Source organism: Lissotriton helveticus, chromosome 5_1 (genome assembly GCF_964261635.1).
Source record: "Lissotriton helveticus chromosome 5_1, aLisHel1.1, whole genome shotgun sequence".
NCBI classification, from domain to species: Eukaryota; Metazoa; Chordata; class Amphibia; order Caudata; family Salamandridae; genus Lissotriton; species Lissotriton helveticus.
The window spans coordinates 1,680,240,157-1,680,259,260 of NC_136065.1; the positions used below are offsets into that span (position 1 = coordinate 1,680,240,157).

The 19,104-nt window shown below is 42.9% G+C and overlaps 1 protein-coding gene across 6 annotated transcripts in view; it reads left to right on the forward strand.

Annotated features, from left to right (window-relative positions):
- Nucleotides 1-19,104, forward strand: part of AP1G2 (adaptor related protein complex 1 subunit gamma 2) — a 210,605-nt gene that overhangs the window by 18,310 nt on the left and 173,191 nt on the right. For all 6 annotated transcript variants that reach the window (XM_078644910.1, XM_078644909.1, XM_078644913.1 and 3 more), the window contains 5 exons: nt 11,037-11,161; nt 11,650-11,791; nt 12,338-12,434; nt 15,491-15,567; nt 16,413-16,508. In XM_078644910.1, the coding sequence (XP_078501036.1) occupies nt 11,037-11,161; nt 11,650-11,791; nt 12,338-12,434; nt 15,491-15,567; nt 16,413-16,508 (537 nt within the window). The remainder of the gene's footprint in view (nt 1-11,036; nt 11,162-11,649; nt 11,792-12,337; nt 12,435-15,490; nt 15,568-16,412; nt 16,509-19,104) is intronic.

Here is a 19,104-nt window from a genome sequence, read left to right on the forward strand (position 1 = left end):
TCCAATGCATTTCGGGCGGATTGCCCTTTATCAAGGAGAGTTAAACGCGAAGGCGGTGAAGACCGTTACTCCGAGGAGTGTGTCCGCGTCTTCGCGGACACACTCCTCGGAGTAACAGTCTTCACCTCCTTCGCGTTTAACTCTCCTTGATAAAGGGCAATCCGCCCAAAATGCATTGGAGTGTGAATTGATTATTGATGTTTTGAACATCATCACCGATATGATTTAAATATCATTGAGAATTTTTCACATGACCATCATTGAAAAATAAATGTACTTATCTACAACCATCTACTAACCTTGGAATCATTTTTGAACCCTTCACGGAGTGCCTCATCTGGGGATGTACATGCATTCTTATGCGTACACTACAGACAAACAAAGCTGTCACATCCACTAATGGGATTGGCACTAATCTTGTGTAAAAATGTGAACATATATACCACAGTGTATACAAAGCTGACTCTGTTTCTTTGAATAACCCTAACATACTCTTTCCTGCTGTTTTTATGTGTTAATGTCTATTGTAGTAGATACAAGAATTATAGTTTCTAGCCTTTCAATAATTTAATGTGGATATGTTGTTTTCAACAACTGTTATTCTACTTGCACTTTATACGACCCAAGCTTCATAATACTTTCTTATTGAATCTATCTCTAATTCTTGTTTTGGAAAAAAAATGATTTTATTTGGCAATTTATTGTGATCTGCATACAATAGTTTGTAAATATTTGGCCAACAGAGTCACTTCTTGGCAGGTGTAGTGTATAACTCTGATCTTTAACGAGCTCATTCACAGCCACTATGTATGTAAATCATCTGAGAAACCAACAATATTCTTTAAATCTCACAATATAAGAAACATTTTCTTTTGTTATTAAAATTTCTGTTTTTGGTGGTACCTTAAATGTATAATTATTTTGCAGCTATAGTTGTAGTGCATTCATTATAACAACTATTGTTTACATATAAGTGAAGTTATTAAATCACGTGAACAGTCTTTTGCATTTGAAAATATAGATTGTTCTTCAAGTAAACAGTGGATTTTGTCATGAGTATTTTAAAATGTAGTTCCCTAGCATCCAGCATCCTTCTTAATGTAATGTCCTTCTAATTGTAATACATATCATAATAGAACCATGGGTCAACCCTGTAATATTTGATTTATCATAAGGAGTAGAAGTAAATAATTCAAACTCCTGTACTGAAACCAAATAATATGCAGATTCATGCTTACTTAGCATTTTCTGATGATCACTTAAATTGTATAAACAAAATATTTCAACTTTGTTATTCTGGTTCCATGCACCTTTGAACCGTTAAGAAAAATATAAACATTCAAATTTTTACACAATTGTGTTGTTTTATAACTTCTAGTAAGAAGTCATTCACCTACTAGACAAAATGAACCAGTACTATCAGTGTCAATATGTACTTTGTTATACCTCAGGTCTGGGTTATTGGCCAATGGTCCTATTGCTCCTGAAATAAATTGTTGATAACATTAATTTGTTTGTGAATTCCACAGACACATTTTTACAGATTCAGGAGAGGCATTTTATTAACTAATGCTTGCATTTCATTCTCGTTCCTATTGCCATCTAAGAAGCAAGCATTGTTGTATCTGGGTATTAAAGGTGTTAGTAATTCATTAACACCAGTGAAACCAGCACACAATATTCATTGAAGTATATCATTCAAAAATCTAAAGTATTCCTGAAAATAACATGCTTGTAATAAAGTATGTGACCTTTGAATCTGCCAACTTTCTGTTCTCCATTCCGATTTTACTGGTATGGTTATATTCTGAACCGAATATCCTTTGTCAATATACTCATCTGGGAATTCAAATTAACCCCTTTGATGCTGCGGATGGCCCCTGGCTGTCCCACGTGATGGTGGGCGTGTGCGGAGGACAGCCGGGGGCCGTCCAAACCCTGCCCACTGATTAGAATTCCAGCCCTGCGGCGGAATTCTTGCCGTGGTCAAGGTGTTAATATATTACATTGTTCCTAAATATAAACACACAAGTAAAGTTTTTTGCATTTTGGTTATGGAAGTATGTTTCAGCATCACTTTTGTACATCACTAGAGAGTTAAAATAAGGACAGTTTTTTTTTTTTTTCAAACGTTTGGTTTATTCTCGATTACCAGCACTGGGTACTGTTTCCAAGTTTATGTAATGTTCTTGTTGCATTTTATATATGTATATACCAGTCAGCATACATTGTGTAGCAGGACATCTGCTTCTGATTCTCTTTAGTGAGATGAGGATCAGCGTTTACATCAAAGCATGCATAAGGGCTTCCATAAGCACATTTTTTGCAGTGTGTATGTCCAATTCACTTGTAACAGGCTTGGAGCTAAAATGTAATTTAACTCCAGACACAAAGTGTGTGGAACGTGGACAGTTCGTGCTGGCCCTTTCATTTGATGAGCTAATTCCTCTCTTTAGGCTCCATGCTGTAGCATGTTGACTACCATTATTTTCTGAGATACTTCCCTAGTCACTCTATTTATTTCACTTTGGTTATTTAGCTTTTTAAGCTTTCAGTTAGATTCTCTGAGTGGGAAGACTTCTCAACATCAAACCATTTAAAGGAATACTTTCGCATTCTGATAATTCTGTACTCGAATCTTGAGAGTTATGGCCACAACAACTTCCAAAATGTTCATCTGGTTCATTTTCTAATAGAAGGGGCAGGGCAGTCAGAGATGTCACCTTGTCAGAACTTCTTTCAGTGCTTATCACTTGTCGATCTGTGCTTAGGACTGGTTTCTCTTTATTTCTATGAGATGTATCTTACTGGGACACTGCAATAAAGTCACCAGTTTTAGTCAGTGGTGGTTTTAGAAGTTGCACTGGTCTGCAGTAGGTGGGTCACATGATACAATTTTACTGTGTCCACTGACACCAGTTGTGTCCTCTTTCTCCCAGGCGGCGGTGGTAATATTACAATTCTCACACACTGGTACAGGAGCTCAATATGGCAGACCAAACTCTTCCATCAGTCTCATCCCCATGCCACAAACATCTGGTAACTAGACAGCCTTGGGTACAGCGCTAGTTTTGAAAGTCTGACATTGACAATCCCATGTATAGCTGAAAGTTCTGCAATAGAGTAAGGCGGATTTATTAGCATGATCCTCCCTTCCTGGAAAGTCCAGTACATGCATTTTTTTTCTGAAGAGCATTGCACAATGTTGTACAGTGCACATCTTGCAATATAAGTTGTTGCTCTCTGTTCTCCTAACAGATTTTGGACCCATGTCCCACCATTGTCAAGACATTTTTAGTTAAGCTTTTTTTAGTGTACCGATAGCTTTCTCTATGACCCTGTTTGAGCTGAGTATTAGAGAGTATGAGAACTGGAGATGTACTCCTGTCTTAGCTAACGCCTTAGAGGCAAAAGCTGGCCCTTGATCAAAATGAAATGTATGAACTCTACTCATTGCCACTAAGTCAATCAAGTATTTTATGACCGCAAACCGTTACCTGCCATTGGGGACCATACCTACATAAATTGGGTGCATGAGCCTACCTCTGCTTGTATAATTTATACCCATCAGTTGTTTGTAATGGACCAATATGATTCAGGTAAACAATTTGGAAGGAATATTCTGCTTTCTCCAGTAAAACCAGTGGAGGTCTAACAATCCTAGAATGTTGTTTTTTGTTTTTACAAATTTCACAATGTAATATATAATGTTTAGTTTGTTTTTGCAGCAGTTGCCACCAGTAACTCTCCTATTGGATGTGTAACTTTGCAGACACCCAGCATGAATATAACGTATTCCTTTATGAGAAGATTTCATTAAATTATTTGATAGATTTCACATCCATTTTCAGGAGAATAACTGTTCTTAAATAGTGCATGAGGACGGGATGCCTCTGATCAAAGAGATTATGGCTTATGTCATACCTCTAAGTCCTGCAAAATCGACTGATGTCATAGTGACTTCAGTCCCTTCCTGCTGAGAGACAGTTAATGCCTTTCCATCTAGTGATAGAATGAGATCATTTTAAGAGATGGGGGGGAAACACTTCATGCAGTGAGCAAACTTTCAAATTAAAGGCAAAATGCAATTAAAAAAAGTTTTGTACATTTTGATTTGGAGAAAAGTTTACTTTTGAGGTCTTGACTAGGCAGTGCTTGCACTTTTTCTTCAAAACCTGCTGTATTCAGGATATGGGCATTAAGCAACATCCAGCTTTCTAATTGGTTCATTTTTCTGTCCTTTGTAAATTGCTGCTTTTCATTGGTTACTATGGTAATTAGCCCTTCCTTTTTAGGGCTCGGCCTACGCCCCCCCCCCCAGCGTCAGCAGGGGGCGGAGCTCCGAGCTCCTTTTGTTAAGGGCTTTTGAATCTTGCAGGAAAAATTCCTAAGTGCGCAAGATTTTTCAGTACATTTAGTTCCAATCTGAATGGTAATTGGTCCTCGCTGTGCCGTGTTTATATTAGTCGTAACGCAATAGGCCATATATTTTTCTCGTGGGCCACTTCCTGCATATCGTGTGCGGTTACGCGCAGGGCCGTCCATAAATTTTAATTAGGAGCTGTCGGGGAGCCGCTGTAATGGAATCCAGATGCTCTGGGTGCGTTCACCATTCTGCAGTGCGTTTTGAGGGCGCACGTTCGTGTGCATCGTTTCATGTGTAAGTGTATACGGTATGGGCTACGGTATGGCAAAACACAATTTGATTCGTTATCAATTTTCACCTTTTGCAAATAAATGAAGGGTCTAGTGTTTTGACAACTCGTATAGAAGTACCGTGTTTATGTATACATTTCTGGCAGAAGGCTAAAACGTGCAAACTGTCAGTCCTCTCTGGAAGCTGTTACAAAATATGATTTTACAAAGAGGCAAATCATCATCCGGCCACATCAGCAGTCGTGCATACATTTTTTTTCAAAATGCAGCAGGAAAGCCACTCGTTCAGTACGGGGGAGAGATTAAATAAATGTTACTTGACTTTTCATCTACAGTGGCAGTTCCTTTACACGATAGCAAATTACAACTTGTGAGTAGGCAGCGGGAGTGAAGAAACAGTAAGTGGAGCTTGTGCAGTGGTAGTGTTGCTTAGCTATGATTGTGCAACAGGTGCAGTGGCACCAGTGTGTGGCGTAGTTACTATTCGTGGAGCAGGTGAGGTGTTATCAGTGTTACTTAGCTATGATTGCGCAGCAGGTGTAGTACCACCAGTGTGGCGTAGCTACCATTGTGCAGTAGGTGCAGTGGCACCAGTGTGGCATAGCACCATAGGTGGAGCAGTTGCAGTGGTAGTGTTGCTTAGCTATTATTGTGCAGCAGGTGCAGTGGCACCAGTGTGGCGTAGCTATCATTGGTGCAGCATGTGCAGTGGTACCGGTGAGTGGTAGCTACCATTGGTGGAGGAGGTGCAGTGGTAGTGTTGCTTAGCTATGATTGTGCAGCAGGTGCAGTGGCACCAGTGTGTGGCGTAGTTACCATTCGTGGAGCAGGTGAGGTGTTATCAATGTTACTTAGCTATGATTGCGCAGCAGGTGTAGTACCACCAGTGTGGCGTAGCTACCATTGTGCAGTAGGTGCAGTGGCACCAGTGTGGCATAGCACCATAGGTGGAGCAGTTGCAGTGGTAGTGTTGTTTAGCTATTATTGTGCAGCAGGTGTAGTGGCACCAGTGTGTGGTAGATGGCGTTTTGTAGCAGGTGTAGTGTTATCAGTGTTACTTAGCTATGATTGTGCAGCAGGTGCAGTGGCACCAGTGTGGCGTAGCTATCATTGGTGCAGCATGTGCAGTGGTACCGGTGAGTGGTAGCTACCATTGGTGGAGGAGGTGCAGTGGTAGTGTTGCTTAGCTATGATTGTGCAGCAGGTGCAGTGGCACCAGTGTGTGGCGTAGTTACCATTCGTGGAGCAGGTGAGGTGTTATCAGTGTTACTTAGCTATGATTGCGCAGCAGGTGTAGTACCACCAGTGTGGCGTAGCTACCATTGTGCAGTAGGTGCAGTGGCACCAGTGTGGCATAGCATTATAGGTGGAGCAGTTTCAGTGGTAGTGTTGCTTAGCTATTATTGTGCAGCAGGTGCAGTGGCACCAGTGTGTGGTAGATGGCGTTGTGTAGCAGGTGTAGTGTTATCAGTGTTACTTAGCTATGATTGTGCAGCAGGTGCAGTGGCACCAGTGTGGCGTAGCTATCATTGGTGCAGCATGTGCAGTGGTACCGGTGAGTGGTAGCTACCATTGGTGGAGCAGGTGCAGTGGTAGTGTTGCTTAGCTATGATTGTGCAGGCGGTGCAGTGGCACCAGTGTGGCGTAGCTATTATTGGTGCAGCATGTGCAGTGGTACCGGTGAGTGGTAGCTACCATTGGTGGAGCTGGTGCAGTGGTAGTGTTGCTTACCTATGATTGTGCAGCAGGTGCAGTGGCACCAGTGTGGCGTAGCTATCATTGGTGCAGCATGTGCAGTGGTACTGGTGATTGGTAGCTACCATTGGTGGAGCTGGTGCAGTGGTAGTGTTGCTTAGCTATGATTGTGCAGCAGGTGCAGTGGCACCAGTGTGTGGCGTAGTTACCATTCGTGGAGCAGGTGAGGTGTTATCAGTGTGTTACTTAGCTATGATTGCGCAGCAGGTGTAGTACCACCAGTGTGGCGTAGCTACCATTGTGCAGCAGGTGCAGTGGCACCAGTGTGGCATAGTCACACACACCACCAGCCATCAGTGCACGCATCAATTGTTAACGCATCCACAATTAACTATTGTAGCAATCTCAGTATGGTACACTTTACTTTTAAACATATTCATGTAAACCACAGCATGCCACCATTGCTACAATTCAAATCTAACCCACATTATTCCACTACACACCACATGCACACACTCCATAACACATGGCGAAAAGACATTGCCATTTACAATGCCATTAGCTCAAACTCAAATAAATCCGAGCCCGATTGCATTTCCAATGCTTGTTTACTTTTGTAACCTCCTTTGAGGAGTGCTCCTCTTACATGTGGTGTTACTCGTCATGTTATTCATTAGCGCCTGAGCACTCTTTTTTCCGTTTAACACTCTCCCTCCTTGGCTACATTTGCTTTGGATGTTTGCTTTATTGGCCTCTTTATATTTACAAAAAGAGCTTGCCGAACGTCGCTCTTCAACTTAAAATATGGCGGCGGCACCTCTTGTGTGGGTTCTTTATATTTACAAACGGTGCTCGCTACGACAGCGCGCTTGAAATATTATAATTTTCTTTACAATACGACACGCCGAGCTTCAGATTTAACAGGACATCTGTGCGCCTTTCTTTTGTGCTTTACGGCTCACCTACTTCAGCTTTTAACAAAAAGAATTTCCAACAGGGCGCCATGCTGCTCTTTAAGATGCCCTTTCATCTTGAACAATGGTGGCCGAGCACCTTTCTTTTGTTGTGCGCGGATCGCCCTTCAATCTTTAGGGAGAGAATGTGGCCTCACGGCTAGGGCGGTTGACCTCGGAGCTGGTGAACCAGGTTCGAGCCTCGGCAGGGACGTTCAATATTCTGTGATTCTGAGAAAATCACTTCATCTCCCCGTGCCTAACAAAAAAAAATTAATGTGCCTGGCTGTAACGTAACTGGTGCTCATGTAAAGTGCTCTGATACCTTCCGGTCTAGTTTGCGCTTTATAAAACCCCATCAAAATAAAAAAATGTGAGGTCCTTGTACGTCTCGGCTTCCAAGCAGCTCCAACTCTCCGAAGGCTGGTGGAGGCGGGGAGCTCACTACGCGCAGTTCCTTGTGCAGGCGATGGTCTGCACTAGGCATGCTCCGTTTCAGCTGGAGTTCTGGCTGAGCTCTATCACAACACTAAGAGGCGGCCGATGGATAGACAGATGGACCAGAACGCACGGCAACCGCTTAGTAAGCTGTTAACCCTTTCTACTTCTTGCACACGTCTGCACACGTAACAGCTGCTAGTTGCCAAGTTGTTGGCTGCGTGTTCTGTTTCTTTCACTACATCGCTGTGCTTTAAGGGCATTCACCGGGAACAAAATGCTATTAAACAGCTGCCTTTCACATTGCGTCTTTTGTGTTTATTTCTTCTTTGTAATTCTGAGTAAATGTAAATGTGCTGGACTTGTAAAGCGCACAGCTGCCCGTGAGCGTCCCGGCGCTTGCTTAGGGAACCCGTCCTGGTATTCCCCTGTGAGAAACCCTGGCAGGGTGTCCACAAGGTGAAAGCCAGGCATCCCGCCGCGAGGGGCCGTAGTGGAGATTAAGCAAGCTATTGCCCAGAGTCGCAGAGTGTGACCCCGTGAGTCGAGTAGGCACCGGAGCGAGAATTGTCGCGACCGTGGAATTTTTGAGCCCGAGACCCGCCGAGGCGGGGAATCGAACCCTGGTCCACGGTCGATCTCAGCTTCCGGGTCTGCCGCCTCTAACCACTGAGCCACGCTTCTCCACTAAAGTAAAGTAACAACCTGCACAGCTCAGGCAGTTTATGAAAACGTTTGTGTAATGAACAGCTGTAACACTGAGAGGAATAGGTAAACCTTGTCCAAGGAGCGTGTCTCTTATTATTCACATAAACAAGTATAACAAATGTCCATGCATATAAAAAGAGTTTGGTGCAAGCTTCAATAACTGGCAGATTTCACTCTGCATGTTTTGAATCGGTACCCTCTTTCCTCTCCAGCCCCTATGTTCTAGCACATGCTTATTGAGGTGCAGAGCCCTATGATTTGTCGGTCCTCCTCCCATCTCCTCCCCCAGTAGCTACATCAAGTAATTAACATTCAAGCAGCAGGAGCTGGGAGTATTCACACCCCGTTTGCTTTTATTCAGTGGACAAACACTTTCTGAACAGAAGTCTTTACAAAAATACGTATCAAGATACCTTGCTGCTTTCCTAGGGACTTTTATTTCTTTACAACAACATACCTCAAGGGAACTTGGGGGTTACTTACTCGCTCCCATGCCATTCCACACAGCCCATTACCCCTCCCACAACACTCCTTGCCCACCCCCACTACCACTCCACCAAATGCAAAAGTAAATGTTTTTCAACAGTCCACGTAGGTCATACGCTTCAAAATAATTTAAGTAGCTTACTCAGCAGTGTTCTTTTTCATTCTAATTATACCTCCTTTATGGAATGCATTGGCTGCCGCCGTTTTTAATAACTACCTTGTGTGTCTCCTGTTCAGTGGTGTGAAACTGTAGCACTTACAATCCACCACCCCATGACCAATTTCTGTCTCTTCTAACCACAGCACTAGCTAATCACGACTTCTAACACTGTGCTGTTGTTGTTCTCACCACTCAGACACCCACACGTATTCAGAATCTGATATCTTAAACCAGAGTTACTCGGGGGACATTCCTATTCTGTATCTTCTTTTCATACTCCTGTGTCACGCACTGCACCAGCAGTCTGGCATAGCGCTATGCAAATATGATCACTCCACCCAAGGGCGGCCGCTCCATGTGGGCAGTGGAGCGTCGCCCAACTGCTTACTCGTAGTGCGAGTAGCAGAAACATAAAATGGTATTTAAAATACCATTTTATGTTTCTGCATCTCGCACTGCGAGAAAGCAGAAGGTTTTGGTTGTAGGCGGGCGGTCCTGCTCCAGGTCAGGGGAGAGTGGCTTACCCACTGTTGTGGGCGCTGACTGTTTGGTCTGCCCCAGGGCCGACCAAACCAGTCATATGCGCACTCCCTTTTCTCCATGTAGGCTACATGGAAAAAATGGCCTCCTCATAGACGCCTGTGTGGTCGGCGTCCCAGCCAATCACAACGCTGCTATTGCAGCGTTGTGATTGGCTTAGGGGAGGGGAGGGAGGCTGCCTGCGCGGACTCAGAGATGAGACGACGCGGGACCGGGCTGGCAAAGGTACGTTTTATTTAGTTAAAATTAACCCACACCGCTACCCCCCACCCACGAATCATGCCGGCCGCGATTGACTCCACTGCAAATATAAAAAAAATATATATTGTAATTTTCAATACCAACAGCTTTAACTTTCACAAATGCGAGACCGATTGCATTGCAAATGCGTGTTCTAGTTGCAAATAAGCATAATTTTTAAGCAAAATAAATATTTGCCGTCTTTTTCAGTCCAACATTTACTTAATAATGTAACTACACTGATGCGCTAACTTCAAGCTTCATCACACCTGGGGGCTTTTTTGGTCAAACTGTAGGCTTTTGAAATCCTTGGCTCGTGGGGCCATATTTCAAGCTTGAAAACGCCCTTTGCATTTTGTAGCAGAAGCTTGACTACAGTGATGGTCCTTTGCATAAAAGCTCTATTAGGGAAGCCCATTAAAACTCTGGAGCCTAAAGCCACCACAGTTCAGTGTAATATGGAAAGAGACCAAATGCTTCTGCGTAGAAACCTCTGTCTCTCTTCAGCCCCCAACCTAGCACCCCTTCACATTAAAGAGCTGGTCCACCTTGTTTATCTCGAGGCACATATAAATATCCAGGCGGAGATGTGGCCCAGTAGTTAGAGCTATCAACTTTGGAACTGGGGAACCAGATTCAAATCCCGGCCTCAACTTAACATCCTGTGATCCTGCGTAAATTACTTAATCTCCCGGTGTCTAAAAAAATGTGTAATGTTCTATATAGTTGAGGTTACACCAGTATTACCACGGAGCCATCTTGCAGACTGAGTACACAGACAGCTGAGTTCATACATCTTAACATGCGCATGGTGCCAAAAGCATAATTATCCCTGAAACTGAACACATATTGCAGACTCCTCATTCAAATAGTAGATATCAGTCTGGCTGCATCATACAGGCTGATGTGTTCGTCAGCAGAGCTCCCTCTTCTGCGACACCCATCTTGCAGGCTTAGGCGTCCTGAAGCAGCTCTATTCCTCAGATTACTCATATCCCTCAGACCACACATGGTGAACCATCCTTAGGATAAGCTTTGGTGTGTTTAGTTCAGTGTGTAGTGTGCAGTGTAGTGTGAAATCTTTATTATGCCTCCTTCCTTTGTCATTTAACCCATTTTGTATCCTCTTCTATTCACACGTTTGCTAACTCCTTCTCAAGATGGAGTGTTTAAAGCTGATTGCCTCCCAGAAGTTTACAGACAAGCGGATTGGTTACCTTGGTGCCATGCTGCTATTGGACGAAAGGCAGGATGCCCATCTCCTGATCACCAACAGCATCAAAACGTGAGTTATGTGTGAGTACATGTGTGTGTTGCCTGGGCAGTCTATATGTATTGGAGGATAAGCATGGAGGGCTGGAGAGATGCGGGGGACAGCAGTGCATAACTAGATGTGGATTTGTTGGAGGTTATTTGACTTAAATAATGAATCCGTGGTTGTAGCTGAACCGTGAAATGGCTGTTTTTGAACAGGTGGATTTATGGAGGAATGGATTGTGAGTTGGAGTGAATTAGGTGGTATATGGGTTTATGAGGCAATGGGTTGGTGTGTGGGTTGTCTATTAGGTGGATATGTTAGTAGGTCCTCAGTTTACTAGAGGATTTATTCATTAATGGGTTGGTCGATTATCAAATGCTTTGATTGATGGATGGGTTTGTTGGTTTGATTGATTGGTGGGGGTCAAAGAGCTTAGATTTTTTTGGGTAGATGTGTAGGTAAATCTCTTCTCCCGCTTTCTAAAATGATTCTTGACTACCTAACTTTCTCCACAGAGACCTGAACAGCAGCGTCCAGTTTGTGCAGGGCCTGGCGCTGTGCACCCTTGGGTGCATGGGCTCTTCGGAAATGTGCAGGGACCTGGCCAATGAGGTGGCACAGCTCCTCAAGACCTCCAACTCCTACGTCAAGAAGAAGGTGATTTGCATGTTGAAGGTCCATTACTTAGAATTCACGGCATGTCTGGCTTGGCTGGATGTGATCTTTTACATATACTGCAGTATGATGGGTACAGCTGGCACATAGGGTTAGAGAAGTGGGGAGCATGGGAATGTATGCAATGAAACCAAGACCTCTGCACTCCATGTTTCTAGGAGAAGGTTCAACTGATTTGCTTTAAAATGGTGTATGTTTGTGCTATTTGAATAATGTAAGCCTAGCAGGCAACTGTACCGGGTCAAATCCATAGGAACAGTCATCAAGCGATTGGACGGGTGTCTAGGGTCTGAGAGCTGCAGTGGACTGTTATTTATTCTTATTTATTGATGCGTACCAAAAGGCCATTTCAAAATGAGGAATATGCTATGCATTAGCTCACAGTCAATCAGTGGAGTGTCACTGTGCAGCTGTGAATGAATACCTAACTGCAAAAGACACGGTGCCTCTGTGTTGGTGAATTTTCGAGGCAGGTCACAGTGATGAGACTTGGTGATCATCTTTTCATTCCATCTTCTCCTCCATCAGGCTGTGGTGTGTGCAGTTCACATCATCCGAAAGGTTCCCGACCTAATTGATATGTTCCTGCCGACCTGCAAGAAGCTTCTAAGTGAAAGGAGTCACGGTATGTAGTAGGCAAGGAGTGGGAAGAGGCTCCTTAAAGGGTGGGATTAAGGCGAGAATCACTCAGCGGATTTAGAGATGTTTAGTGCCACGGAGAACAGGTTTGGTAAGAGACCAGAGGGATTGAGATAAATTAGATATGACAGTAGAGATAACCAGGAAGTTTCTGAGGCAAAATGTTAGACTCTCCTGGAGAAATGAGCGTTGTCAGATTTATGGTCATTGAAATAGGAGTTTACATCTAAATTCTCTGACAACTGAGCTATTTTAACTTTCAAAGTTGAGGGAACTAAACCTATTTCTGATGGAGATGCCTATATTACAGTAGAAATGAAAAATGTATTCATTAGTTTAAAAGGTATTTGTATCCCCGGTTGCTTCCTGGTGGGTGGCAGAGAACATGACCAGTTCAGAATATTCACTGACATGATGCTCTTCCTGGTGAGTGTTGTCATCGCAACAGAGGTGTTTCTGGACCTTATTGGTGTTTTGTTGAAGGGGTGTGGGTGGGCTGTGGGGGGGCGGAGTGTGTTAAGAAACTTGCTTCTGGCCGGCATGTCAGAACTCCTTGTTCAGCACTTGGTACGAGCAAGGTCCTACTCCCTGAAATGGACAGGTGGGGTTCAGGGTGATCTTGTTCCCTTCGTCATGCTATAAAAGGGTACTTGTAAAGAGTAGTTTCAGCACTTTCCTGACTTTTACTGTTACTTTGTAGGCATATCGGGCAGGGTCTAGTTTGTTCTACAGTGGTATTTCAGGACCAAGAAGTTTCCTCCTTGTCTTATCCATCTGAACCTGCTTAGGCACATTCATGCAACATTCTTGAATACTGGTTCCTTGTGAGAACATTGTTGGATGCCAACATTTGCAGGTAATGTGGGTGTCTTTTCCAGATATCCTTGTGCACCAAGGACGTCGAACATAATAATTTGGTGCAAAGGAAACCAAAGCAGTCATTTTAAAGACGGGACAGCTTTTAGTTTGATCATGGAGAGCTGAAAGATTGTACATGTCCACTGTATTTAACATGGTCCTAATGGACCAATCTTCGGTTTTTCATGGAAACCATCCAAAAACCAGCAGATATGTACCTCTCTTTTCCTTTCATTCAAGAATAGGATGTTTTTCTTCATTCAGGTAAACATGCTATGGAGGTGCCTGATGATATTCCTTTGGGTCCCACTCCAAATGAAGATTGATTATGATATTGTAATGCTATATCTGGAACAAAAGGTGGCAGGGCTCCAAAACCTAAGCCAGAAGTCGCCTGTACATGTTGGATAAGGACAATGAGGATCCCTGTTGTAACCAGCATGCTCTTCTCTTCCTAATTGTGGTAGTCTGCAGATATATCCTGAAGATTCAATCATAGGCACCTTGGAAATACTTGTGCGGATATTTGTTAGCATAGAGATCTTTTTCTTGAGGATCTAAAGCCTGATTGTCTTGGAATAAATTTTTGGTTTCTCTGTGTTGCTTGCGTTTCATTTTGACCCCTCTTTCCACTATTTTGTAGGTTTGAGATGCAGTTTGTAGTCAGACATAACTTAGGGTCTGAAAAATCTTTTTGAGCAGTAGGGTGCTCACTACCTGTCTCATCGTCATTGCGAGATACATTGGTTAGGGTAGGGACCAGCAAGCAGAAGAACTCCTTGATCACAGGTGTACCGGGCTAATCATGGTGTTGATATTTGTGAATAAATCTAGCACTTGTGTCAGGTTTGTCTGCTTGAATGCAAGAAGATTGGGACTGATTCTAAGGGGAAGTCTTCGAACAAATGATCTGACTGTTAGTCCTTAATAACTTTAAGTTGAATCTCAGTGATGTTAGATTTCATGGAGGACAATGATATTGTGTGGATTTTATAGAATCTGTGGGTCAGATATTCCTTGGAATATCTTGAAGAGTTCACTTGTTTAATTTCAGATTAAGTTACTTTGCTTAATATAATGAGTTTTCGTTGCTCAGTTGGTGATTCCATAGTAGCCTCTTGTTAATTGTGCACTGTCTTGTCGCACTCAAATTTAGTGAAACATCAAGAGTGTTCAAGACAGCTCTGCTGGTTGAGTTTGGATGGGAATTACCATCTCCAGCATTGCAGCGATGATATTCATGTTTATGGTGGTTCACAGTCATTCCAGTGTAATCCTTCTACCGAAGGTGGTTTGCACTTAATCAATGCATCATCAGATTGGCTGTGAGAGGCTCTCATGCCTGAACAAGTTATTCATGGTGGCGTTCAAATATGAACATTTAAATAATTTCCGGTAGGTACTTGGGCTTGTGCCCTCCAAGGAAGACCAGTGCATAATTCAACCTTGAAAGCGGCATTATCTTTGACTACACCAATTGTATGATTGAAAAGAATGAGTCATACTTATGTGCCCTGCCTTCCTTGGAGAGGCATGTACCAACTGGTTGCAGACCAAAAGTTTGTGTATATATTACAATCGGATACTTGCTTGCTAGATTTCTTATCAACCCACAAACTGAAGTTGCCTACAGGAATTATCTTGTTAAACAATATATTGAGATATGGTAATGGGCCTTGAACACCACCTAGTTAGGAGGTGCTGCACTGGTATTTGATCAGCCACTTCCACAATCAAAGATTTTTGGCATTGGTAGCAATGATTAAAAAGTCGTAGAAAAGTTAAAAGAAGCCTTTCAGTGACCTAAGGGGACTTTCGAACAGAGTACGAAGCTGTTAGAGCTTACTGGTGAATAATCTCAAGTACATCAGTTGGATAAGGGAATGTTTCTCCAGAAAACTTAGATACTTTGGACGACTGTATAGAGAGATGTAGTAACATAACATGGACAAGGGAAAATTCAGGCAGAGAATTGATATTCTAAACTAGAAGTGATAGGTATTGTACAGGGGGGATGTACATTTCAACTTTGAGGCCACACTCCTACTGGAAAGCTGCTTGAAGACTGTAATTATTTTTAAGGTGTGAAAGATTGAGGTGAGGATTTGCTATCAGTGAGGGGATCCGTAGAGGAATTCTTTGTTTCTTTTCTGTGAACCATTAGTCATGGTTGTCTTCTTTCAGGCGTACAGCATGGAGCAGTGATCCTAATGACGGAGATGTGCAAGCGTAGCCCGACTGCATTAAAGGACCTCCGAAAGGTGAGAGCAGGGACATTTCCTACATCACACGAGCTAAGAGACCATTCTGCAGGTGTGCTGGAAAAAGAATAAGTCTGGGAACTGCTGTGATTTGTATGCAGCTTTATAAAACTTCATATAGCTTTATAAACCAGAATTTTTTTAGCACTAATAACACCTTTATGCATGAGGCCCCAGGCATGACCAAGGAGGAGGCCCCATGTATTTACATATAGGAGAGATTCATATAGCATCAGCGAGGACCACTCGTGAGTGTATTAAGGCATTGTTAAAAGTAAAACCTAATTTGTGCATACTACTTTGATCACCAAGTATGAGTGTGAAGGAAGAATGAGTAATCTTCAGGTTATTGTATTTAGGAGCTCTGAGAATACCACAAGTGTGTGGATGCGCATTAGAAACTCTCCACATCTTGCATTGCCTACAGGTAGGCTTGTGTCCAGAAAATCCAAGGAAACCTTATATTAATGCTTGTGCACCTGAACATATCCTTTTATAAACAAGGACAGAAGTTGTCAAAGAAAAGCCTTCAGTTGTATAGATATATATAAGTATATGGGTATTTCATATAAGTCTGTAAAGATGCACATTAGAGGCCAATGGATGTGTATACAGAGATATGGCAAAGTTATATATTTCTAAAGTCTGTAAAGGTGTACTGTGGAGACCAGTGGAGGTGTATATATACATAGAAACATTATACATTTCTATAGGGGCACAGTCAATATCGCTCACAGATGCCCATGAAAGCATACTTCAAAATAGCTATGGATGTGTAAGGGAGCACAGTAAACTTGTTTATGAAGGTGCATTTGGTAACTCCTGGCCTTTTCTCCTCTCTGTAGCTCGTCCCTCAGCTGGTTCAACTCCTGAAGAACATTGTGATGTCTGGGTACTCGCCCGAGCATACCGTATCCGGAGTCAGCGACCCTTTTCTGCAGGTCTGTCTTTCCATATGTGCACAACACCCACCATTGGACCTGTTGTATAACATTCACGCGTCCTCAATCTGATAGATATATATATATTCATTGATAACATCACTGATGACATCATCCTTAATGCTGTATTGACATTGCTCGATAAATCATCACATAATTAAAAAAAAGAAAGTTGTTAGTAAGGGGCCTGTAGATATATAAAACATAGAACTGCTGTGTGTAGCCGTGTGGGTGAATAGACTGGAAATAGTGTAAGCCCTGGAAGAAAGTGTGGCTGTGCATTGTGAGTTATTTGGTGCATTGTTTACCAACTTGTAAAGTTTTGAGAGTAAGTAGCACTCGGGCCGGATAGTCCTGATGTGGGTTGCAGGAGCATATTTCAAAATAGGCTGTGATTTTCAGCCAAACCCTGTTGAAAAACATATGAGAGAAAAGACAGGCTTCTGTTCACAGTAGCAGTAGATTATTAACCAGTATATGTATGGGCATGTGCCAATATTAAATAGTTTTTCTACAGTTCTATAGAAAAATACAATGTAAAGAGGATGTTTATAAGGTGTGGATGTTTATTTCCAGAAAGCCATGGAAGATCTTGTGTTATTGCAGACTGTTGAATAATATAGAATGTGGGGGTGACCCACTTAGAGGTGGTTTAACTCGGTGTGGTTGTAACCAACGCTGTTAGGTTGTATACTATAGTGCACATCTCATTAATGTGTGTATTGTATTTTACCACAATTTGGAGGGTTGACTATAGGACCTGGCTGAATGTGTTGTATTAATGGCTAAGGCACACCTGTCAGCCTCTTGACTTAAAATTGGGGATCATGTAAAATCTTCAAAAGGGTGATCCCATTAAGGTGAGTAGAGAACAAACACTTTTTTCAAGGGTGCTGACGGTCTATAAAGTAGGTGACCCCATTAAAGTCTGTGGAAACATTTTGTTTGTTAGTTGAGTGAATACCACTATCAAGATGGTAACATCCACCAAATGTGGGTGAATTGACAAATATGCTATGTGTCCAGCATTTGGACAAAGGTTATGTCTGTTATCAGTTAATTGGTGCTACAAACTTGGGCTCAGGTGTAGTTTGTTGACTTAATACCAGTCCAGAAATCCTATGGCACACTGTCACAATCACTGGATGATGTTATCAGTGATGTCATCAATGATTTCATTTACCATGTAATAAATGATGTAATATGTGAAATTATAAAATGTCCCTGACAGGGCAGGCACATGCTACAGTTAGTTCACTAGACTATAATTTTCTAACGTGAGTGGTTTTTCGTTTTTTAAGCGTTAGTTCTTACCTCATTTCACCACCTATTACATCACTTTAATATTTGTTTTCTTTACAGTAGATTTATAGGTTTTTGATCTTATTTAAAGGGAACCATTGGCATAACCCCCATGGGCAACCAGTGCCAATCCCTTCCAAGAGGGGCAAAGCCCCACTCTGTGCAGCAGGAGTTGGTTGCAGGCCTTGCCCCAGTTCCCACAGGTAGCCAACCGAAGGTCCAGTGCAGCCAGGGTTGGCCGCAGGCATGGCTATCCCCTCTCCCCCCCATGGGCTGCCAACCCCCACTGCGCACGGCCTTCTCATATCCTTAGGCAATGCGCTAGGCGCTGCCCAGGCCCTGTGCAGAGCTCCCCATAGGTGGCCAATCTCCTGAATGGGCAGCCAAACCCTCCAACACCCCCCTCCCGCCATGACTGGATACAGCCCTTAACTGTGTGTAACAGTGGGTTGTCCCTACGCTCATCCCTCTGTATGCCAGCCTTCACTGCACATGGCAGAAGCCTTGCATGGTATGTGGTAGCTGCACCCAATAAAATTAAAGGACAAAGGGATTTGTAAAGTGCACTACTGCCCCGGGGCATCTAGGCACCAGTCTCCGATAGGTAAACTGCATGAAAGAGGAAGATAAGACTAGAGATTAAATAACCATGTTTTAAGTGCCTTCCTGAAAGCTAATAGATTAGTAATCCCTTTCAACATACAAGGGAAAGAGTTCCATAATCTGGTGGTGCCTACAACAAAGCCTCTGCCGCCCCAGTTGGCTTTCCTGAATGTCGGCACAAAAAGATTGTGTTCTGCAGTGGAACGAAGCGGTCTGGATGGAACATACCATTGGAAGCAGTTCCTGAAATATTCAGGACCATTGCCCTGAAGAGATTTAAAAGCAATGCACAGTGCTTAAAAGCTATACGCTTCTTAACTGGAAGCTAATGTAGATAACTAAACTCAGAAGAAGCGGATATGTATTTAGGGATACCTAGGAGAAGGCGTGCAGCTGCATTCTGCTCATTGTGAATTTTGTTCAAGGATTTCTTCCTGATGTTTACGAACAGGCCATTGAAGTAGTCAACCCTTTAAAGTACTAAGGCAGACGCCAATGTTTTTCAAAGGTCGGGAGGGATAAAAGGAAATATTTCGAAGGAGTTGTATGGTGAAAAAAGATGCCGATGCAACAGCATTAACATGTCCTTCAAAGGATAGGTTATTACTAAAGTTTACTCCGAAGATTCCTTACTTTGTCAACTGGAGAGGGTAAGGTACATAATTCCCGAGGCCATCAGCAAGGGGACCAG